Raw genomic sequence first — 25,937 nt, 5'->3', positions numbered from 1 at the left:
TCTTCAAACAGCACCTGTAGAACTCCTCTGTTTGTATCCTGGGACACTATCACCCTTCATGTAAATGTGCTTTATTTTGCTCTTATCTGCCCCCTATTTTACTGCATTTAATCCTGTACTTCAGAATACTGTAATCTGCCAAGTGTTTAACCTGTAGTACTTTGTATTTAATCACATCCTGATGTAACTATCACTATTATCTGCTGTATTATTGAATTGTGGTTTGTCACACTTGTACTTTGCTTGAACAAAAGTACAAAAATTGTATTTCTTGCTCTTATTGTATTACTTGTATTGTAACACTTGAAATGTATTTGTTTACGATTGTAAGTCGCCCTGGATAAGAGCGTCTGCTAAGAAATAAATAATAATAATAATAATAATGTTGATGTAAATTCAAAGCAAAGTTGCCTGTTAATGTTGATATATTATACATGTATTGATTTGGTTATTATCAAACAAACAAAAAAAACCTTGTATGTTTTTTGCCCCTCCAAGTGTACAACTAAAAAATCTCTGAAAACATAGAAAATCCATGTTTTTCCATGTTATAGAAAATCTGCCTTTTTCCGTGTTATTCTGCAGCAAACAGATTCTTAGGATCCCTGCTCATGACAGAAAAAAAGGCAAGCACGTCATTCTGAAATGCCTCGCTTAAACAGTGCCTAACTTGCTGGAAATGTTGTGTAGTGATTTTTTTTTGTTTCTAATTGTGTTCCTTTCCCCCTCTGTATTTCCCGCCGTTGTTTAACTCTGTCTCTGTTGCTGTGTGACCCTAGCCTGCGCGCGGGGGCATGTTCTTTGTCTCCCCTGTGATTGGCCCTTCCCGCTGTATCAGTTATGTAGTCCGTGGTCTGTGTCTCCCGTGATTGGTCCCCTCTGTAAGTCACTGTGTGTTCACGTGTTCAGTGTGTTCCCATTGGCCCGAATTGTGTGGCTGAGGACCAATGGGATGTGTAAGTTCTGAATAGAGTAGCAGGGGTCTGGGGTTATAAAAGGCGCTGCAACACCCTGTTGCTGTGGTTATGTCGTGGTTGCCATGGTTCCGGAGCAGCTGACAGGGAGCTGTGTGTGTGATTGAATAAAGTGCTGAATAAAGCTTTTGGAACGAGAAACCAACGTGTCTGTCTCTCCTGTTTTCTGGCTGCCTGTGAAACGCTACAGTATATTATATCTTTTTTGTTGCGACTCTTATGTGGAATGGTTTCAACCATAACATCTGCGTTTTTATTGCATCAACATAGTTATATTATTTTCCAGTGTAACTATTTCAGATAACCAAGTTAAGATGCAAAACAATACACAGTATAAATAATGGTAGTAGAAATAGACATAGAGTCACGCTTACCACGAAATGTTTTCTTTTGACCCCCCCCCCCCCCCATTAACGATGTAAAAATCAGTGTTATAGAACATGTACCAATGTCTCTGCAGGCAGCTGTCAACATCATAACTATTTACAGTTTTGCTGTATAAAAATTCTTCAAATGTTCCTTTTAGCACCCAAGTCAAAAAATGAAAGTCTTAATAATTCTCAGGAGCTTTAATGAAATTGCCATGTTTTAGATCATCCTCACGTAAACGAGTGTTTGCTGGTCTGCACTCTGTTCTGACAGCCAAAACCCATTCTGCTGGTACACAAGATACAGGTATCGTAATTGCAATTGCTGCAAGTTTTGAAAAAGCAGGATAGTTATCAAAACCCCTGCAGGCCTCATCCGTGGTCTTAAAACCATGGCTTTTGAGCATGTGTTTTACTTGTCCAAATTCTTGGCTGAGAGTGTCAACAGGTAAGATGTTCTGATACATAAGGTGTCCATATTAGGACATCATCTTACATCAGGCAAAAAGAAGTCATTATGTGCTCCCTCCTCTGTAACTCCATCCTCCCTCCTCTGAAACTATTAGTGTTTCACAAAGCCACTGACAAGAGGCTTTTATAAAGAAATATAACCTTTTTCAATTGCACCTTATAGAGACAGATTCCAGGAGACATGACAAATCAGAGAGAGAGAGAGAGAGAGAGAGAGAAAATGTTGCTAACATTAGATTACTGAATCTGGATGGGTAGAAATAAAGATGAATCAAGGGAAGACACCAGGGCTTCGTAAGTAGTTTGGAATATCAGATTACTGCGCTTCTCGCAATGAAGGCTCGGCTTTGTAGGATTCGCATTGTAATTTCATGCAGCGAGACAATGCATTTTTTACATTCTAGTGAGGGACAAAACCAAGTGTGGAGTCTGTTTTTGTTAAGAATGGAATCTTTCACAGGCTACATACAGCGGTCTTTGTTATTACAGTAGGAGCTAAATAAGAATAAAATAAAACAGCTTTGAAGAATCTCAGTATACAATTAACACTGGTATCAATCTGACAACTATATATATATGTGTGTGTGTGTGTGTTTGTGCTTGCACACATATTAAGGAAACACTGGAAAACTGGAAGTATGTGTGGGAAAACATGACACAGACATTTTACTCTATGTGAAAATGAATCTCTTGTCATTGTTGTCATATTCATAGCTCTTTACACACTGATCTCCATCCTTACCTGCTTGGTCATTGAATCTATCAACCTTACAAACAGGTCTTGTTCTGTTCTGATGCCTGCAAAGAAATAAAACAAATTAGATTAATCCAAGTGAATAACAGAAAGCATTGTGCAGAGGAGACACTTATCAAAAGACAAAAACCCAATACCTACAAGCAGAAACAGTTGAAGAAGAAAATTCAAAGTAAATGTTTCTTGTAGAAGTTAATACGTACAACTAGTTGTGTTAAAAGACCATCTTGTTGCTTACACTTTGAGAGCAAAGTGCACAAGAGAAGACAGTCTGCCATAAAAAAATGGACATACAAATCTGTACCCTTTTCCTGTAGATGTAGTGACAGTAAAAAGGAGCTTAACAAATTAAATGACAAACGGTTCGACTGGAAGTCATTTTTCAATGTCATCCCATGTAGATGACACCATTTTTTTTTCCCTCAAATGTGTTTAATCAGAGGGAGGAATAAATGTGTGTGTGTTTTTTTTTCTACACCCCAAACTTCTTTAGCCTATTGCTTCCTGAACTGTCTGCACTTATATTTGACATGAATATTGGAAAAAGGAATTTGAAATCTGCTCATTAATGCAGTGTTATTACTGAGACTAAAGGGGGATATTAATGTGAGGAGAAGAAAGGCTTCCAGTGAGGGCCTGAAGATGAAATAATGAAAAAAGAGAATTACAGCTTCAGTAGAGTATATATACACAGAGGTTTGCAGAAGTATTCACCCCCTACCAATAATGTCACATTTTGTTGAATTTCAAATAATGTGTGCACAGTTTTACAAAAATATTTTTTTTATTCAAAGCTGTAGTGGTTAAACAGAACACTGTTATATGAGGAGGAGGTTAAATATCAGCAAAACTTGCAAAGAAATGAAATTTACTGGTTGCATAAGTATTCAGCCCCTTAAGTCCTTACTTGGTAGAAACACCTTTTTCAGCAATTACTGCTATGAGTCTTTTTGGATAGGTGTCTACTAGCTTTGCACAGTAGGATGGTGAAATTTTTGCCCATTCTTCTCTGGAAAATTGCTCCAGTTCTGAGAAGTTTGTTAGGGATCGTCGATGGACTGCAATCTTCAAGTCTCGCCATAAATTTTCGATTGGATTCAAGTCAGGACTTTGACTGGACCACTCAAGAACATTAATTCTCTTCTTGTTCAACCACTCCAGTGTGGCTTTGGCTTTGTGCTTTGGGTCATTGTCCTGCTGAAATGTGAATTTCCTTCCCAGTTTCAAACAGGTTTTCCTGAAGGATTCGCCTGTACTTTGCACCATCCATTCTCCCCTCTATCCTGACAAGCTTCTCAGTCCCCACTGAAGAAAAGCATCCCCATAACATGATGCTGCCACCACCATGCTTGACAGTTTGGATGGTGTTGACTGGGTGATGTGCAGTGTTGGGCTTGCGCCAAACGTAACGTTTGGAATTTAGACCGAAAAGTTCAATTATTGTCTCGTCTGACCACAAAACCTTTTTCCACATGTCTGCAGTATCATCTACATGCTTTTTCGCAAACTCCATATATGCTTTAAGATGAGGCTTTTGGAATAATGGCTTCTTTCTTGCCACCTGTCCATACAGGCTAGCTTTGTGTAGGGACCGGCTTATTGTTGATGTGTGAACACTGACTCCCATCTCAGACACAGAACTTTGCAGATCTTTCAAGGTCACTGCTGGCTTCAGAGTGAAATCCTGAACCAGTTTTCTGTTTGCCCTGCTGCTCAGTTTGGGAGGGCAACCTGATCTGGGTAGTGTCTGGGTGGTATGATGCATCTTCCACTTCTTAATGATGGACTTCACTGTGCTGAGAGGGATACTCAGTGCCTTTGAAATGTTCTTGTCCCCTTCTCCTGCTCTGTGCCTCTCTACCACTTTATCCCTGACTTCGAAAGCTCCTTAGTCTTCATGGTTGCTTTGTTGGATCATTATGTGAGTTGCAGCTTGAAAGTCTTTATATACCTGAGAGAAATTATCTACAAGTTAAACCACTTTGAGTACACACAGGCTGAAACCATTTCACTAATTTTGTGACCTTTCAAACAAATCATTTGCACCTGAGCTGATTTAGGGCTGGAGTAGCAAAGGGGTTCTCTGTACTTATTTATATTCTATATGCATTTTTTAACTTTATCAATGTAGTTTGTGTAGATTCTACATGTAAAGTCTAATTTGAAAGTGTTGTGGAGTATGCTCATGTGCCAACAAAATATAAACACTTTGCAGGGGGGTGAATACTTCTGCAAACCACTGTATATATATAAAACAAGTAGCTTTTGAGTTAAGGTGAGAGAGCAATAAATGAAAAAACAAATGGGTTGTAGGGAGATATGCAAACAAAGCATTACAAGAGCCAATCAAATTGCGTGAAAGTTGCCTAACGGCTTCTACATTCACAGCGTTTATATATATATTTATATATATATACACACATGCACACATATATATATATATATATATATATATATATATATATATATATATATATATATATATAGTTACTCTATTTAGTTATATATAGTTATTGCTTTCTTTCACCTTAACTCGAAAGCTACTTATTACATATATATAGATAGATAGATAGATAGATAGATGTAGATAGATATATATAGAGAGAGAGAGAGATATAGATAGAGAGAGAGAGAGATCTTTAGAGATAAAGACAGAAATAGAGATATAGAGATATCTATAGAGATGGAGAGATAATTCACACTGGAATTGACTGTTAAAACATATCTGATCGGCACACTCTCCTGAGTTGTGTTCAAATTGGAACTGGGTCAATGAACAGTGATGTGTGTGTCGCCGGTGTGTGTGTGAACTGACTGCCAGCAAGGATCCCAACTCCAATAAACAAGATTTAAGAGCACTTTGTATCAGGCAACTCGATCCCACAAGTCGTTCTGGAAAAAGCCACAGTAGTCTGTGCATTGGCTACAATAGCTGCATCTACGCAATAACTGAAACATACAATTTACTGGGGCTATACACCGACTGCGCTCTGTCATGCAAACAATTGTATAATTTGATGGCAGTAAATTTCAACAGGTAAGCATACTTTAATTTCAGAAAGCCATTTTATAAATTTGCTTTCAGCTATAAATGTTTTTCTCACCATTGCTGTACAGAAGCTGTAACCTGTAATGAATCCCATTATTTGTCTTCTCCGCATTGTACTCCTGAAAAATAAAGAGAAAAAAAACATAGGAAATCAATGAAAAGCTGTCCTAATGCAACTTCCCCAGGATTGCGCAGATGAAGTTAAGTCAGCACCTCATGAAATAACATCTTCCTGCCTGGCAAAAGCCCTTGCCTTATCCTGCATGATCCTAAAATCCAGGGTATCACTAACATTCAAATATTGAACTACAATCTGCTCTATGAGCCCAACAGATTAGAAATATATATTTTCCAGGATATCACACAGTGCACCAAAATCTAACAGAAAAAAACAGACCCACTATGATACAGGGAAATGCACTGGGCAGCTTAATACTTGGTCTGGCGGTCAAGTTGTCCAGGGGGTTGAATTACAACGCTGGAGTCAGTAGTTCAGTTCTACAGCCCTGCTCCTACTTTACTTTAAACCCTCTTTCCAAGCTAATTGGCTCAGGGCAGCACACTGCCCCCTAGGGAATCCCACAGCAACTGCAGCTCTGCTAGAATGTTTCTAGCCTATAATAAAAGACTCAAATCATATAATCCCCAGCTAAGATCAGTAACTTTGTACAGCCAGGACACAAACCTGCACTCCCCTGACTGCATGACTCACCCTACATACCATGTGGCCGTGACTTTACTAAGTGATCCTCTCAGAGACCCCTGCATTTATTTTATTATTTCATTTTATTATCAGAACTTACAAATGGCAAGGGACTGATAGTACTGATAATAGCCACACACAGAGATTGAAGACTTTGCTGGATCTGAACCCAGGTCTCCAGTGGTGAAAGACCAGTGCGTTAACCCCCTGCATTCCCCAGTGGAAAGCACAAACAGTGAATGCTTACTTTGTCTTTCTCCACAAAGTCGATGTAGGAGGTCCTCTCGATCTCGACTGGCTGGCCTTGCCGATCGTACAGCGCCAGGACAAAGTGGAAAAAGTTGGACTTCCTCAGGTTGGAGGGGGGCTGCTTTTCATAATGAGCCCGGGCCAGGCCAACGCCACTGTGGGAGAGGAAAAATAAAAATAAGGTGACGTGAGCGAATGGGCCTCTTTCAGCAGAACAATCTAGACATTTGAATTGGAAGGCCCCCAAACATGCGGCCTGTACTGTGGCTGCTGCTGGCACCCTGAAAGCAGGCCTCTCCGTCTGTCAGTCAGTCAAACTCACTTCACGACAAACGCTTCACAAGGGCCCAAAAAAATCTCAATCCAGACTCTCCTCTTTTTTATTTTTTTTGTAATCGATTTATGCTTGAGAAAGGTGTCAGGTTTACACAGACAGCAGGCTTCTATACAGCCAGGTACTGCATGGATTCCTTTTTAAAAAATTCCCAATTCCTTTGAAGGAATTTAAATGAATATTTGTTGTGATTGTTCAACTGTTTTCTTTTGAAGCCAATTTAACTGACACAGTGACTTCAATTTATGTAATGTGAAGCTCATTTTAACAGAATACTGCTAATTGCAATTGTGATCAATGATGTGTTGGAATTGATTAAAAGAGAATGGGAATTGGAATTGGGAATTGGTTTTAAAATTCTTCAGCTTGTGTCAGGAAAATACTTCTTCCGGAATGCGGAACTTCAACCTGTAGGAGAGTTTTTCTATAGAGTTGTACCTTTAGTAAGTTAAGATAATTTTGAAGTCAGAAAGTTGCACCATATACACTAATAACAGATTCAAATTTTAAATCAAGGTACTAAAACTATGATGTGAAATTATTCATCTTACATTTTTTTTTTCTGTATAGCGCCACCCAATGGGAATGTGATGTAAATCACATCATTACTTATTTATTTATGTATCTATTTATTTATTTCCCTTAAAAGGGAAAGACACATGTCTATTTTTTTCACAACTCTAGGTATAATCCTGCAACAGCCATGCATATATTATTATTTATTTCTTAGCAGACGCCCTTATCCAGGGCGACTTACAATTGTTACAAGATATCACATTATACATTATTTCACATTATACAGATATCACATTATTTTACATACAATTACCCATTTATACAGTTGGGTTTTTACTGGAGCAATCTAGGTAAAGTACCTTGCTCAAGGGTACAACAGCAGTGTCCCCCACTGGGGATTGAACCCATGACCCTCCAGTCAAGAGTCCAGAGCCCTCACCACTACTCCACACTGCTGCCCATATACAGGATACTGAATGATCGTTCGTGGTACACAGTTTTTATTCGCCACAGGAGGATGCCTCAGTAAACCACGAGCCCAAACAGGGGGGAGTGATTTATGTAAAGACATCCTCCTAGTGCCGCTCCATTACTCTACTGGAATGTAAGAAACATTCGAAACTAGTCCCGGTAAGCATGTTATCCCACTTATGTTACTCCACTTGAGTGGAATTTATCCCACGCTAGTATACCCTCGCCTGTGGTATAAATATACTGTATATACACACTATGTTAATTTAGAAAGCCAGACCAAACCACAAAACAGTACAATGTTTACATCACTACTAGACTAACAAGTTTAAAATAGGTTTTAAGGATGATAACTTCAGCTAGTAAATGATCGTGAGAGGTGTGTAAATGTCAAGGAAGATAATCAACAAATGCAACACTGGAAAGTAAAAATGCTGACATGCAATAACTGTTCTAATTGTGGGACTAGAATGTTGTAATTTAAACATTTCTCATTCTCAGGGGAAATTATACAAAATAATAATGATGATTAATGCAATTCATATAAACATACAGTACCAGGAGGGTGGTATTTAGAAAAAATAAGTCTCCAGTTTATGCTTGGATTGATGAATCATAAAATTGATCTCAGCTTGAGGGTTTTGTCTGTCAAGTATTTTAAAGGTGCTATCCACAGCTACCAATGGCAGAAAAATGCACAAGGATGCAACCAGTTGCAACAACAAGAACAAGAAAACACTTTGCATTGAAACCACTGATTAGCATCTTCCGTCTTCAAATTTTCCAAATTTATTTTCAATTACCATTATTATTGTTAGTGACCGTTTAAAGGTATACAAATCTACATTTACAGAATATTTCATTTCTGGTCTCAATTATCATATTAAAAGAGAGCTATATGTGTTTCTTGTATAATTCTTAATTGCTGTTTCAAGGCTTACTAAGGTTGTTATTCAACCACAAGGGCTGTATATGAAAAGCTGAATTTCAGAAGTGAGTTGGTTTTATGGTTTCTGAAAAAAGACTACGAGGTACTGTACGTGCAACTGTATTTTTTGCCCCCATGGCAGTTAGTAAATGAAAAACCGCTACATTTGAAAAGGGGCCTGAAATCACATTCATAGCAGTTAATTTTCACACCACCATCAGAAATTCAGAATTTGGGACTCTTTTCAGAAGCAGACCTAGCTGTTAAAAAATGTTAAAAAGGCCTATTTTGCTGGCATAGTTAGCATGGTAAAAAGAAATGTATCTAAGCCTACACAACAATATAGATAGATAGAGAACACGTATAATAGTTAGAAATGAATTTTTTAAAAATGTGTGTGTGTGCGTGTTATATATATATATATAAACATAAATTAAAATGTAGGTGATATCACTATGTAACACAATTTTTGTTCCTGGGTAGTAAGTGTTATTTCCTAATTGCTTATGCCTCAAAAGTATAGAAAATGGCTATTATTCCCCACAAACTTTGCTTTTGTGACCAGGACAGTGATATTTTGAAATTTACCTATTTCCAATGAGAAAACGGGCGAATTTGTGTCTTTTCGTTCACATAAAGTCAGAAAAAAACAACATATGAATCCAAATTAACATGTATTTATACTAAAGTAATACAAAAATTACTACAAAAGATTTAGAAGTGAGTAGTTTTTCGAGATTTACGATTATACTGTAAATCACTTTCACGAATCAGCCCCCAAATGTAGTCTCCCATCATGTTCTCGTTATACTGTCCTTGGTAGCGGCGTTCAAAGTCCAGTATATCCTGGTGGCAGCGCTCGCCTTGCTCCTCCGAGTACACTCCCATGTTCTCCTTGAATTTATCAAGATGAGCATCAAGGATACGGACTTTGAGGGACATCCTACAGCCCGTTGTGCCGTAGTTCTTCACCATAGTCTCAACCAGCTCCACATAGTTTTCGGCCTTGCGATTGCCCAGGAAGCCCCGAACCACTGCGACAAAGCTGTTCCAAGCCGCTTTCTCCTTACTAGTGAGCTTCTTGGGGAATTCATTGCACTCCAGGATCTTCTTTATCTGTGGTCCGACAAAGACACCGGCTTTGACCTTTGCCTCAGACAGCTTAGGGAAGAAGTCTTGAAGGTACTTGAAGGCTGCCGACTCCTTATCTAGAGCTCTGACAAATTGTTTCATAAGGCCCAATTTGATGTGCAGTGGTGGCATCAGCATCTTCCGCGGGTCCACCAGTGGCTCCCACTTGACGTTGTTCCTCCCCACAGAGAACTCGGTCCGCTGTGGCCAGTCCCGTCTGTGGTAGTGCGCCTTGGTGTCCCTGCTGTCCCAAAGGCAAAGATAGAAGGGAAACTTGGTAAAACCGCCTATGAGACCCATCAGGAATGCCACCATTTTTAAGTCTCCTATGACCTCCCAGCCGTACTCATCATACTTCAAGGCGTCCAGCAAGGTCTTGATGCTGTTGTAATCCTCTTTGAGGTGCACCGAGTGAGCCAGGGGAAGAGACGGGTACTTGTTACCATTATGGAGCAGCACGGCTTTGAGGCTCCTGGATGAGCTGTCAATGAAGAGGTGCCACTCATTCTGGTTACAGGCGATTCCGATTGCCTCGAACAGACTGGTCACATTGTGGCAGAAGCAGAGCCCATCTTGACGGGTGAAGAAGCTGGAAAAAGGTTGGTGACGCTTCCTCTGATCTGCGACTTGCACACTTTCATCCAACAAGTTCCACTGCTTGAGCCTAGACGTCAAAAGCTCGGCATTGGACTTGGTGAGACCAAGATCTCTAATCAAGTCATTGAGGTCTTTTTGGTTGGGGTAGTATGGGTTTCTCTCCTCAGCTCCACCTCTGAAATTGTCATCTGGATCTACAACGTCTTCCTCGCTCTCTGACTTGCTGCTCTCTTCTAAAGACGGCTGCTTTCTCTCCGGAGGAGTGGGTACGGGGAGCTCATGGCACCGGGGCGATGGATGAAGGAAGGTCCGGATACGTGATAGCAGGTGCATTCTTGCCAGTCCGACGTTTGGAAGGGTCCACCATGCAGAAGTAGCAGTTGCTTGAGTGGTCAGTGGGTTCCCGCCAAATTCTTGGGATAGCGAACTTCATGGCTCTCTTTTCCCCTCTGTACCATCCTACAAAAATACATTTATTTCACCCATGACTAATGTGTAAGAGATTCTCGCAACATTTTTCATATATGATATATTTTTTCAATAACATTGAAAATTGTAAAACATTTTAAAATTAAAAACTTTTACAATTTTAACAAATTTTATAACATAAAATTCTGAGCAACAATTGTCCATCTTACCTTTCAGAGTTTTTTTGCAGTGCTCGCAGGTGAAATGAGGTGCCCAGGGTTTGTCTTGATCCCCGACAGGCATGCCGAAATATGCCTTGTAGGCCTCACACATCTTAGCAGATGCTTCCACGGAGTACTTTTTCGCTCTTGTCTTGATAAATTGGCCGCAGACATAGCAAAATGCATCTGCCAGATGCTTGCAGCCTCTTGATGCCATCTCAGAAAAATGCAGATATGTATCCACTTAGGCAGCTGGAACTAAACTGAACTGGTGGGCTTAAGGCCCCTGTATTTATACTACTATTTATATTACTGGAAAGTTCTAGAAAGTTCTAGAAGTTACTCCAAGTTTACTCAGCACTGAATCTATCTGGAATGTTCTGGAAAATAGGTAAATTTCAAAATATCACTGTCCTGATCACAAAAGCAAAGTTTGTGGGGAATAATAGCCATTTTCTATACTTTTGAGGCATAAGCAATTAGGAAATAATAGGGTTACCATATGGCTCCAGATTAACCGGACGCTTTGAGACAGACTGGGATTTCAAAATTCCCCCTAAATTGAAAGTAATTCACGTATAAATGAGCTCCACCTTTGCTGAGATTAATCCTGCTGTGGTGGAATTGCTTGGGCGCAGCAAACAATTCACACCGATCAGCTGCTTCTGATCAGATCTTAATGAACGAATAGCTAATTTATCGATAGAGCAACAAGATGATGATGAAATTGTATTTGCAGAATAATATGGGCAATTGAATTTTAACAAACAGAAAAAAATAGCGACTGGCTGCAATTCATTCTTGGTATAATACAATTATTTGACGCGCATGCGGGTATTTAAGCACCATTATTAATTGTAGCTAAGGATGGTTCATTTACACCTTCATTTATTTCAATTTAGGGGCAAGTTTGAAATCCCGTTCTGTCTCACAGCGTCCGGTTAATCTGGAGCCACATGGTAACCCTAGAAATAACACTTACTACCCAGGAACCAAAAAAAAAAAAAAAATGTTACATGGTGTATTCAATTCAAGTGAACATCCTTTCAACGTGGTTAAGTGTTCAGTGTTCATATCCATTCGTCTCGGACCAATTCTTTGACACTAGGATTATTGGAGATCCACGAGGAACACATTGACTGATACCTAAACTGAAACCACTTGATCACTGTAGAAAAGACAACAGGTAAAAGACTTCAGATCTTACTGCCGATACACTGAGCCAAGTCTCCCTGGTGGTAATGTCAGACTAAATCATAAAACATAAGCCTTTATGATATAAAAAGCATATTCATCATCACACAATTGATGGAGTGTGACTTGGAGTGTTTAACACGCCCTGAAATATGTTGAAGACTGAATGGGCCATTGACATTAGCAGATCAGATACCACCATGTTTATACAATTCTGACACTTAAAACATCATCAAATCTTTTGTTTTTTTTTTTTTTACCATGCTGGCAAACACAGAAACAGTAAACCCTCCTAATAATTATGTTACAAACTGTTTCTGGCTATGCATACCTTGTCCATTTCCAATCTTTAAAATCGGTTAATACAGACAGTGCTGTGAATCAGTCAAGCAATCAATCTTTATTTTTGTATAGCGCCTTTAACGAGGGCCACCACAAAGCACTTTACACGAAGAAAAAAAAAAACTAGTTGAAATAATTTAAAATAAATAAAAGTCAAATAATGCTAAAAAGTAAAAAAAACAGTAAAATATGCCGAGAGAATATCATTTTAGATAATTGGATACGCCAGACTATAAAAATGTGTTTTTAATCGAGATATTATAAATATCTGATTGGAAAACCTTAAAAGACTACAAGCTATTATGCACATATTTAGTAAATCTTCATAAATTGGGTTATTAAAAACAAATGTGTGGAGTAGTGGTTAGGGCTCTGGACTCTTGACCGGGGGGTTGTGGGTTTAATCCCCAGTGGGGGACACTGCTGCTGTACCCTTGAGCAAGGTACTTTACCTAGATTGCTCCAGTAAAAACCCAACTGTATAAATGGGTCATTGTATGTAAAAAAAAAAAAAATAATAATAAAGTAAATGTATGTAAAAATAATGTTGTATATTGTAAGTCGCCCTGGATAAGGGCGTCTGCTAAGAAATAAATAATAATAATATAAAAACAATATTTTATGTACATGAGGTGAACTGCTTTAACCTTGCCTCATGCTCTGTTCGCATGCTTTCCAGGTTGGTGGAATCATGGGAGAATAACATATCACATTACTAACACGAGACAGCAAGCATGCAAAGGGTTATAATTGTTTAAATAATTATTGTATAACTCCAAATCATGCGTCTCCTATTGTTCAACCAGGTATGAACAGCCAAAGGGACGTGCAAAAAACAGTTCCACATGCTAACCTTTTTGCTGCTAAGCTAAACAGAATGCTATCTTGTCACAAAATCTTTCTGTAAACGCTGTAAAACTATGATCTAAGACAAAATTCTTCTGTGCAGCAATAAAACAGACTTCAGATGGGTATCAAAAAACTGTAGAAGCTGCTGTTTTTCTGCCACTCGCTTACATTAAGTATTTAAAAAAATATATGTATTGTAAGAAATAAGCAGTATATTATTTATAGCTCTCTAGCCTCTGATTTTAATATTATGAGACAATAAAATGGTGAAATCTCTCATCAAAAGCAATGAAAAGGTGTTTTTTATTTAAAAGTGCCCGGTTACTGCAACATATTACTTCTATGAATTGCAATTCTGTCCTATTCTTATTTTAATAAAAATCAGTGCTAATAGCATTTAATGAAGAATATATATATATATATATATATATATATATATATATATATATATATATATATATATATATATATATACTTTTAGTCCATTAACATGTAAGTTATTCTGTACACTGCATGCATATGTGTAAAATCTATAATTTGTTGAGATCAAATTATTGCTGCATACATTTTCACATCAGAAGACTCACCTTTATTCCACACATTTAATTGGCCCTTATTAAAACTAACACCAATTAAAGGCTAAGAAGCAGAAATGCATACATTCCACATCTGTTTTGTTTTCTTATTTAAAATGTTAAAGTCTCTGTTTTCATTCAGTCAGGAAACAGGAGAGTATTATAAAAAAAATAGAGTATTATAAAATATATATATATATATATATATATATATATATATATATATCATGTGCTTATGCTTTACAAACCTCTCAGTGTGTTGTAATATCATTAGAGTGGATGTATTCATATTTCAATCAAACAGTCATGATTTTAAATTAAACATTTATCCACTCCCTACTACTGTTGTGTACCAGACACTTAAGCACATAAAAGCCTGTATTAAATAATAAAAACATTTAAAAAGGTCGGCCTAAAAGGCTCTCTTCTCTTGTTTGTTTAACCCTTCCACCCAAATCAATCAAAAACCCATAGCAACCAGCATACAGTAAACTGGAACAATCAGAGACAGTGGTGTTGACTGCTCTTGATGTTGTCACTGCCCTGTAGAATTGCAGGTCTGGTGCATTTAAACTGCAGTCTGACTGCACAGCACTGTTGTTTTGGACTGCATTTTCAATTTTTCTGGCACCTGAATTACACAATTATCATTCAATTATATAAGTTAATTAATAGTCGTGTTATCAATTAACTTATGTAATTTAATAATAAGATCATTTTTATTATAGAAGTTAAATTGACCAAGAAGTCAGTTCCTGAGTTTCGAGAATTAACAGTTGCACCTGTGCAGTCAATGCTTATCTTTAAGGTACAACCACTTCAAATTAACCATCAGCTGTGTTTTCCCAAAACTCTTGTGACAACCCAGTGCCTATAGATTTGTTTTCAAGTACAGTATATATAACATTGCTGATTAAAAATAAACTAATAAATTAAATTCTATCTGAGAAGCAGCTCTTTTTAGTGCTGGTCTTCTTCCCAGTGATGACTAATAATAATAATAATAATAATAATAATAATAATAATAATAATAATAATAATAATAATAATAATAATAATGCCATTAAATAATATAGTCTTCGATACAATAAGTATTTAACCATTAAGCTGAGCTACAACAAAAGAGAATTTCCCATAATACCAAATTAAATAAAGGCCATTTTATTTGCATTGCAGCACAACCCAAAAGCTGGAGGCCGTTTTAAAGTTCTCTTGTTAAGATAGATGGTTATATAATAGACTGACATAAGTTGTTTTTGTGGGTTGATACCTTCCTATAAAGAAAGCCACGCAGAGAAGTCCAGCACATCAGGTGCAAACTTCGCTTTTAATTAAAATCAATGCAGGTTTAAGATGAAATAGTTATGTAATTGCATTTTTGTTTTATTTCTTTAGGCTGGAACGATTATCAGCGTACTGTGCACCCTTACCACACCTTTTAGTTAAAGCACCCCCCCCCCCCCTAAACACACACACAGACACACACACACAGACACACACACACACACACAGACACAGACAGAGACACACACACACACACACAGACACACACACATACACACACACACACACACACAGACACAGACACAGACAGAGACACACACACACACACAGACACACACATTTTAAACTGCTCAAATAGCAGAAACGGTCAATTTGGCTGCTTAGTTTTTAACAAAATGTCTCAATGTGGATTGACAAAATATACTCTAAGTAACCCGCAAGGAATTGGAACTAATGACGACTGTATTACCATATTCTACCTCTCACTAGTTCAAAGTGCACAGGTTTTACTTAGTACTCGAGTTCTGCATAAATCAGTCAAGATTCAAAAACAGGACAGTAAACCTGGACAGGTTGTCAGTTTGGAGAAAAATTATAGCCGTTTGTGGGTTTTCTTAACACTCTAATGGGACAGGGGAGAAATAAACACATTTTGTACTTGCTCATACTGTGTTTAGCAATCAATATTTATTGATAACTTTGATTTGCAGACTTGATTTATATGTGGACACCATGCGCTCTCTTTTATAAATAAAGGGGAAGTTGAAAAACAAAGAAGAAGCAATATACCTAAACCAAGCTTAGTGAGATACTGTGTAGAAATGGAAAATGTTTTATTCTTGTAGTCGGTTCTGCATAAATCACTTTGCCAAAAATGGTTGGAGCTTACTTTAAGTGGATACATTTTATTTATCTTTTTAAATATATGGGGTTTGATTACATAATGACTGAACAAACTGGGTCTGGATCTTAGATTGCTCTATAAAACAATGTACTTAGTTTTTAGTACTGAAAATATAAATGAATTCTTCTACAAAAAAATGAGTTTTTTTCTTTTTTTTTTACCATATTTCCTAATTATAATGTGGCATATTTTCAAAGCGTTTAGGTGACAAACACCTTTTATAACTAGAACAGAATAATTTGTGTTCATTGGCTTTCATTCCACTTTGAACTGTTGATAAATGAGACCCAAAGAAATCACATTCACAGTCGCAAAAGGATTCAAACTAAAGTCTCAGAATCACATTGTTTGGGGTAAATTAAAAACTGAAGTAAACATTTGAAATATATGCCCCAATATGTTTGCAACTAATTAAGTGGGAAACTCAATCACAACTGACTACAGCCTTCAAAGGGTTTAGCTTATATATATATATATATATATATATATATATACACACACACACACACACACACACACACACAGATATACACCTCTCTCTATCTTTCTATTAATACAAGCGAATTTTGGATAAGTAAATCAGAATATGATTTTTCTGAAAACAGATTTGTAATGTGTATTTACATGACTTGGGCCAGATACTGCAATAACAACATTCAGAAATGTTTATTTTGGAAAACTGGGATTACCTGAATCTGTGTCTATAACTATTAAACAAGAGTGCTGAATTTAGTTTCTTTTACATGATTTTTCAAAAACAAATACTTTCATGAACGTTTTCCAAAAAAATACAATCATTATTGTGCGCTCTTGTACAAGATATAAACACAAAGAAAAACGTGGCCTCTGAATAATGAATATTGTATTGTACCAAGTTTTGAGATGTAATATGTTTGATTGTTAAATTGTATTGTATAAATATGCTTATGTCATTCAGTGTGTGTACGAGTGCAACAATACCCTTCTACATTTTTTCAGCAAACCAATTACATGACTTTTCAATTCTTGGTTCTTTTAAACAAAATTATTATTGACCATTTATGTGTGTGTGTGTGTGTGTATATATATATATATATATATATACATTTTTTTTTTTTTCTTATTTCAGTTAAATAAACATAATCATTATAAAAAGTATATGTGAATAAGGAATAAGTAGTTATTAATATATTAATATTCAATTATTTATTAGCACAGCCTTCCACAGTTTTGTTTTAGACTCCCTCTGATTAAGCAGAAGCCAGACAATAAATTAGCACTTTGCACACGTCAAACATGTATTTTATTTCAATCTTCGTTTAACTTTTTCTTGCAACCTCAAAACCTAATATTTCAACTTCCCAGCGCCTTAGAACAGCCACACCTGTCTTTTATGGTATCACAAATCAGGCAACCACTGTGCACCACAGCCATGCAAACATTTATACATATAATTAGTAACCTGCAGGTTAAGCCATTAGCTGGTCACCTGTATGGTTCTAATAGGGTTATAAATGATATATTTCTTGCACAGTCACTCACTAATTGATTGCACATTTTTCTGCTACAATAAAGGATGCCATTTCCCTTTTCCAATGCTAACCAAATCAGTGTATGTTAAAGCAATTAGCCCTATATAACAAAAAACAAGAAAACAACAAACACACAAAAAAACATAATCAAAATCTAATTCTAACAGCCTATCATTTTGGCTTATTAAATATCCTGCATTTAGACTGAAGGCATCACAACAGCATCTGGGTCGTTCCGTATTCCAGGAGTATCAATGTTGATGGTTTCTTCTAAAAATCTGGATAAATGTTAATATGTTTTCTCCAAATAAACATACTCACGAAATTTGCCTAACTTTAATTATTGATCCTAGGAAGTGTTGGGAACATTATAAAGGGATAAAATTGTAAGTTGAGAAAAAAAAGTATTTGGAAATGTATTACAGGGTATATAATATAGATATTTGCATTTTGCTAACAATTGTCACCATGTAGCATTTAATGTAGGGTAAAACTAGGTCAGAAACTTTTATTTGATTAACCTATACCCCATCGGGATAAACCAGGTACTTTTTATTAGAGCATTTTACAGCACTGGTAATTCCACTTTGATTGCATCTATTTTTAAGGGTAATCACAGATAACCACACGATACAGCGATAATAACTAGATCCTTTATCAGATTATAGGAGATTCTGATTCACTTTTAATATACTTAATTCAAAAGAAAGAAATAGCAAAGCGTGGGACTGCTTGACTAAAAAAACAAAACCATTTAAATTAGACAGGGGAGCTATCTTAGCAGTCAACCTCATTTTTCTTCAGGCTATTTTTGCTAAAATGATACGGAAGCAATTTTCTATACATAATAATGCATTTAAAAGGGGTCTTTAAGGTTTCCATGGCCTTTTTACACAAGCAGCTAAGACTGAAGCCGGTCCCCATGTGGCTAATGTGATTCTGAGGCCCCCTCTATCCCACGCAGTGAATGGAATAAAAAAACAAGATCAACTGAAAAAAAGACAGATTTGCGTAGAATTTGAGTAAATTTTAAGAACTGCATACCGCTCATTAGAAGGCAATTTTACATTGTATAAAGTGTGTGCCAATGCCTGCTTTGCAAAAATGTATTTAAATAGCATTTCATCTAATTGCTCTTAAAAGCCCAATATAAATAAAAAAAAGTTCATGTTTGTACAAAACTGCTAACAGCCACAGTGCTGCATGACTTCTGCATTAGATCCTTATCGTGTTAGTTATTGTTAACACTACGATGATTGCACAAACACAAATAGAAAATCTTTTTCAGCAATAAAGCATCAGCCACTGAGTGTTTCTCCCTGAAATAAAATGTATTTACTTATACAAATATTGCAACTACAGTATATAAAATGCAAGACATGACATGTTTTGAAACATACTTGGGGGTCCATTAAATTGATCTAAACTGCTGTGAATCTAAATACTGGTTAAAGTATTTGATAGTACCACGCATGTCTAATCTCCATAGTAAACGGGTCCATTTTAATTACCTAAAAATGGCAGTACTTAGATCCGTCATTGCCTAGATTGATTCATCAGCCCCCCATTGTGTGTATAAAATATAAAGTAATTACATTTTTATAATGTTTACATTGTACTTTCTATACATGATTTGTAATCCCAGTTTCTGATATATATATATATATATATATATATATATATATATATATATATATATATATATATATATATATATATGCTTTATATATAATATGCTGTAAAAGGGAAAAAAAGTTATTGGTCTATCTATATGTTTGTACAAAAATATAGATAGCCCATCAAAGATTGCTTATCAAATTCTTATCATGTTCTAATACTGCATCTCCGCAGCATCACGGTCTTCTCACTTCAGTATTATGACACTGCATTACTGTATACAGCATTTAAGTTTTACTTCTCAAGGACTGTGTAATTTAACTATGGCAGCAGTCATGTTATAGTAATATAAACTACTGCATAGACAAACGTGCATGACCTTGCATATTCGAGCATGATATATTGCTATAATGAGTTCCAGGTTTCTTTGCATTCAATTGTTTATAACCATTGGTTTGCACAACACTCATTAAACTAGTTACTAAAACCATTTCAAATGGCAAAATAGCTATCGACATTTTGTTTGTCTAACCCATACTTTCTAAGGAAAAATACACTGTATAAGGCTGTGACTGTGTCAGAGTAATAGTACATTTGTAAAAACCCTGCGTGTCATTATTATTTGCAAAGAACTCCTACAATATATGTATATATAAAAATACAATATATTTCAGCTACAGCCATTTTCAATTGTATGCCTTGAAAGAAATTTCAAATTTGGAAACCTCCTCATTTTACTTGACAGCCTACATTTCTGGTAAAAGTGTACTCTATTTAGGCTAAATTATATTTTTTAAGGCAACCTTGAAGCAAATTCTTTCTTTTTTTACTTTAATTCCATGAAAATAAGGTTGAATGCAAGTGCAAATGACATTTATTTGTATTGTATTTTAATTTTCAAATGACTAATAATCACTCAAACAAAATAAACTTTACTAAAGACTCTTTCAAAGTTGATGCCCTATTTTGGATGAATCCATCTTGTGGGAGAGATTAAAGTTAAAAGCATGCCTCTTTAAGCTAAGCCCTGCTTGATCACTCCAAGAACTGTCTGCCGACAGCATGAAGCAATGCAGCCTGTAATCAATACATTTTGAGCTTTATAGACAGTTACAGTATTACAGCAAAACAAAGGAAGTGCTTCAGCCATAAATGTCTGCAGTGGTACTTACAAGGAAGTAAAAAAGCAGCTGAGTTCGTTCAGTTGCGCTTTTCCATACACTGTACTGTATGCATCATTTTTATTGAATGTATACACTAGAGAAGACTGGATCGTTGCTTTGCATTATTGCACTTTACAACATTGCCAGTATGTTTAATATTTTCATTTTTTTTTTTTTTTTTTCACTGTTATGTGGCAAGTTTTTGCAGCTGATCAACAGGACGGTAGCTAGATTGACATTTTATGGTTTTTCATCACTGGTATTATTATTTATTTATTTATTTATTTATTTTATGGTTTTACAGCATATTAGGCTAATTGCTTGATCGTGGCTCCTGGTGCATCCACTAAAGAATAGGTTGACTGTGACTTCAATTGACCCCTGTCTTTGAACCCACACCCTCCACAAAGAACAAGCAGGGCACTCAATAATCTTACATGACATGACTACCAGTGTAGGGAATTGCACAACAGTGGTTACAATGACAATACATGCCCCCAGTGTGAAAAGTATCAATAGTATACTGGATACAGGACTGCAGTATACTGGGTGGGTTTATACCGCTTAAGTTATCAGTACTGCTAAACTGGGGTGCTGGATTAATATGGGAAAAATACACAGTTTAGAAACAATGTTTCATCTGAGAAGAAAATAGGTCTTATATTGTGTAATGTGTACTGTCATAAAGGTGTTTAGGTTTAAACATTTTATCCTACTTTAATTCTGTGTACAACAGCATTTCAATAATGTGTGGGTTTTATCATTTAAATTCAGCTTACTCTAGTGTACTAAATAGGAGAGACTTTTTCTATGTAAAGTTGTATTATTAATATTATTGTTATTTTATTTGATTTTTTTTACGGAATAATTGCATTTGTGTACTATTATGTTATGTTATGTGTGGATGTGAGTATTTAAAGTTGTCACTAAAGAACTGTATTATTATTATTATTATTATTATTATTATTATTATTATTATTATTATTATTATTATTATTATTATTATCTAGTGTAGAAGCATTCCTTTAATTATTATTATTTTGCAGAGGAACAGGAATGCATAATATTCTTTAATTACCTGTTTCTCAATCTGTGATTCTTGTAAATCACAACCTAATATTTGTCATTTCTGACCCACTACATTACACATACCATTCAGTATTTCAGCCCTATGCATTTACTACATTCTGCTGTACCAAAGAGAGCGGGCCACCGCGAGATAGATAGATCAGTTTACATATATTTTCAAAACGGTAGGGAATTGATTTTGTAGGAATCAATAGTACATTGATTGTTTTCCTTTATTTTTTATTTATGCAAATCTGATTAATATTCGGCAAAACCAAACAAACTCTTAAAATGGTTGCAGTATAGTCTAATTCATATACTTAGTTATACATAACTATATTAATATTGCTTGGCTTTGTCACAATATGTTGTAGCTGTATTTGTTTGATTTTTGTTTGATAGATGTAATTAAAAGTGTACCCAAATGATGCTTTAAAACAGAAAGTAGCATGAAAATAACGTACAGGCGTAACGCATTGTTTCTTTCACTACAGATTGCTAATTTCACCAATAAACATTTGGAGTGAAACTTTTTTCATCTGGACACTGAAAGAGATGGTGTTCTTCAAATATTTCACACTTGAATATTTAACAATTTGACACTTTTCATTTGGAATTAAATACGTTTTGTTGCTGTTGTTGTTGGTTAAATTGTGGGCCTGGGGATATTTACCACATCACCTTAGCAACGTGAACAGACTACTGTACTTTCACTTGAGCCACTGGCGAAATACTCGCACAGAACTACTTTCTACTAGCAACACACGTACTTGCTATTGACAACGTGCGCCAATATTTACATCCTTCAATCCTGATCCTACTCTATATGAATAATCGGGGCATCCCATTCACAATAAACAACGCCGGGACACCAATGGACGCGATTGGTTCATCGGAGCATGACAGATATAAAGAAACTTATGTGAAGAAACAGTAGCCTATACCAGAACCTTTACGGCATTCTTTTGATAGGCCTGCTCTTAAACAAGTGGTTATACACATACACACCCATCCATCCATTTATATATATATATATATATATATATATATATATATATATATATATATATATATATATATATATATATATATACACACACACACACACATATATATACATAAACATTTATTGTTCGTTTTTAATCTCACACAGTAAATATATGTGAATATAATAATGAAGGACGTCCAGAACTAGTGTACATTTCTTAATGTACTCATAATACTCTTCTATTCCCCCACTATACTTTATTTATTTATTTAGTTACCTTTGGGCTGCAGTGTTAGCGTCTAGTATCCCAGCACTTTGCATCCAAGACCGGACTGGTGTCATCCCGCTGGTCAACGGTTCCTCTTTCATGGTCAAAGCTCCCCGAGGGAGACTGTCCTGGATTGAGAACATCAAAAAAAAAAAAAAAAAAAAAAAAAAAAAAAGTCTTGTGGGTATTCTTCTTAACACCAAATTCAACAAAATAATCCACCTCCACACACAAGACAGGGTCACCTAAAATTAACAACGGCAGCAGCGGGAAAAAAAACAATCTTCCCCAAAGTACAGAGTGAGAGTGAGAGAGAGCGAGAGAGCGGCGTTCATCCAGCCGGCGTCTAATATTTCCCTCTGGGTTTTCTTAGATCCCAAACCAAGTGACTGATTCAGTGCACTCAAGATCAAGCTCGACTCAAGTTAAGATTAGAAAAAAAGATACAAGAGCTAGACATCAAGCATCTCAAGACGCCGATACTGAGAGAGGCTGACTTCGGTATCTCCCAAAGAGGAAATTCACACAACTTGGTCAGAAGATGGGAAATAACAACATACAGTACACGCACGGAACTGTGAAATGAAAAGCGGGATAAAACAGACGTGTGCTTCAAAAAGGAGTAACATTAAATGATTACCCAACAAGAAGCAGGGATGGACCTGGAAAGGAGTGTTCTCCCTCGGGAGAGGGGGATTGGGTAGCTAGAAATCGGCTTCCTTCCCTCCCCGTCTCTATATGCTCCCACAGTCCCAGAGGATCGCACCTTCTCTCGGGTTCGGAGGCTCACGGCTCCCGGGGCGACCCACATGGTGAGGAGGGCGGGGATTCGACCATAAAAGGAGAGGCGATTTAAATGTTAAACCAGCCGCTACTCAACCATTGGTGAGAGTCACAGATTACGTCATTTTGAAACTTGCCGCACTCTCTTCCCAAAACATTAGCCTGATATTTAGAAAGAATAAGACGGACAAACAATTCTGCGTTTGATTTCACTACTGTAAGATGCAATCTGCGCCATTAGTGTTTTTTAAAGGGATAGTGTCTAATACATTTTAACAATGTAAACGAGGTTTGTCCAGAATGTCAATGCAATGCAGCGGTGATGTGACTAGCGGCATGAACGGTTACACAATCTAGAGATAACTTGTGTACATCTTCACTGCAGCTACGACGCAGCAGCAAAGTAGATGCTCAATGTTACATCTGACAGTTTTATCAGTAACAGCAGCGAACTTACTTAATATATCTAACACGAAGGTTTTCTACACTTATTATATATATATATATATATATATATATATATATATATATATATATATATATATATATATATATATATATATATATATATAGTAGGCTATGCGATTGCCACAAAGTTATTTTGATTGTCCGTACATAAAATCCACACATTAAATATGATTTTGTTTCGCACTAGGTAACTGAATAACATCATTAATGCTGTCAGGATCTTTCCGCGGTTTCTTTTCCTTTTCCCTTGCGTATGTGGCAGGACAGGTTTTTAAAGGATCGCAGCCTAAATTAAACAAAGTGAAGAAAACAAATACTGTTATCAGTATCTCACAAGGAACATCTGTCATACAGTAGTAAATAGTTACATGATGTTAAAACAAACAAAAATAAAGACAAACAGCAACCTCGTTTTAAATAATATTAACTAAAACCAGATACACATGTTCCAGTCACCTGTCTCCTCAACGTGGTAATACGTTTTTAATTGTCCGTTATTGCCATTTACCAGTAAAAGTTATAGATTAAGTTTTTTTTTTTTTTTTTAATTTTAATAGATCTGTGCGCACATCAATTAAAAATAATTATTCTCCTCGTTTAGCCCTCATATAAACGGTAATGCATGTCGCCCAAACATGTAAAATATTTTAAACATGCAACTAAAGTATCTTTTTTTTAACATGTATTTTCTCGGCTTTCATTACAAACTGAACGTTATATGTAGCCTCATTGGTGGGTGATAAAGAGATGGAAACGATTTAATAATATGATAGCCAAAACATCAATTATTATATCTAAGGGCAGTATTCTGTACTAATTCTCGTATTTTAATTGTACTTTGACGGACATTATTTGTTTAGTGAAATCTATTTTACTTTCTATGGTAATTTGGTGGGGTTTTTGTGTTACAAAATATTATTATTATTATTATTATTATTATTATTATTATTATTATTATTATTAGCAGCAGCAGCAGAGCCGTGTATGCATGACTGATATTTTTTCAGAGTTATCCTTTGTCATTTTATTTTCCTGCAAAGGACGCCGTTGACCAAAGACACTCCTTTGGTATATCCACACAGGCGAAAGTCCTTCTATTTAAAAAGCAAAAGTCGAATAAAAACTATTAAGTTGGTGTACATTATCTGTTATTGTGCATTTACTTGTCTGAACTTTTAAAGTAGTATGTTCTGCAAAATTATATATATATATATATATATATATATATATATAATTTAAACATCGGTCGACTAGTATTTTTAAAATAATTTTTACACTCGTAGGTCTTTGACTAAGTTGCAGATGATCATTGCTTTGTGTTATTTAGTTACGTGCAGGTAGTTTGACATTTAACGCTGACAATGAAGATCCAATTCATGTTTTCCTTTTTAAAATAGATTACGTATATTTACAGTGATCCAATACTTAAATGTAAGGTGTTTTAAACACAATTAAAATAGAAGGGAGTGCAGATGGATATTTAAATCGTTTCCTGAAGTGCCGGTAACTCGCATTGTAAAAAACTTTTTTTTTAGAATTGACAAAAAAGAAGAAAAAAAAGTATTTAGAGAGAAACAGATCAGGTAAATATGTGGAAAGCCGTTTTAGTGTTTTTACCTTCACTCAGGACTGCAAAAGGAACAGGCTACTAATAATTAAAACTATGCCCATGTGTTTGTTTAAAAACATAACCAACACATTCAAGAATATGAATAGAATATTCTGCAAATGTATTCAGGGTTTTAATAC

General features: G+C 35.9%; 1 protein-coding gene across 8 annotated transcripts in view; it reads right to left on the bottom strand.

The window, feature by feature from the left end:
• Positions 1-23,686, bottom strand: part of LOC117408375 (transcription factor COE3-like) — a 166,422-nt gene extending 142,736 nt beyond the window's left edge. For 2 of the 8 annotated variants that reach the window (XM_059003925.1, XM_034013319.3), the window contains exons 1-4: positions 22,947-23,672; positions 6,567-6,723; positions 5,672-5,735; positions 2,556-2,611 (exon numbers count right to left, since the gene is read on the bottom strand). In XM_059003925.1, coding sequence (XP_058859908.1) covers positions 2,556-2,611; positions 5,672-5,735; positions 6,567-6,723; positions 22,947-23,080 — 411 coding nt within the window. In that variant the 5' untranslated portion in view covers positions 23,081-23,672. Of the gene's footprint in view, positions 1-2,555; positions 2,612-5,671; positions 5,736-6,566; positions 6,724-22,946 lie in introns of all 8 variants that reach the window. The other 6 variants (XM_034013320.3, XM_059003944.1, XM_059003949.1 and 3 more) reach the window with 5 other exon arrangements.
• Positions 23,687-25,937: the final 2,251 nt, after the last annotated feature.

The sequence above is a fragment of the Acipenser ruthenus genome, chromosome 2 (genome assembly GCF_902713425.1).
Source record: "Acipenser ruthenus chromosome 2, fAciRut3.2 maternal haplotype, whole genome shotgun sequence".
Taxonomy (NCBI): domain Eukaryota; kingdom Metazoa; phylum Chordata; class Actinopteri; order Acipenseriformes; family Acipenseridae; genus Acipenser; species Acipenser ruthenus.
The sequence above is the reverse complement of the archived record's forward strand: the minus strand, read 5'-3'. Positions and strand labels throughout refer to the sequence as shown.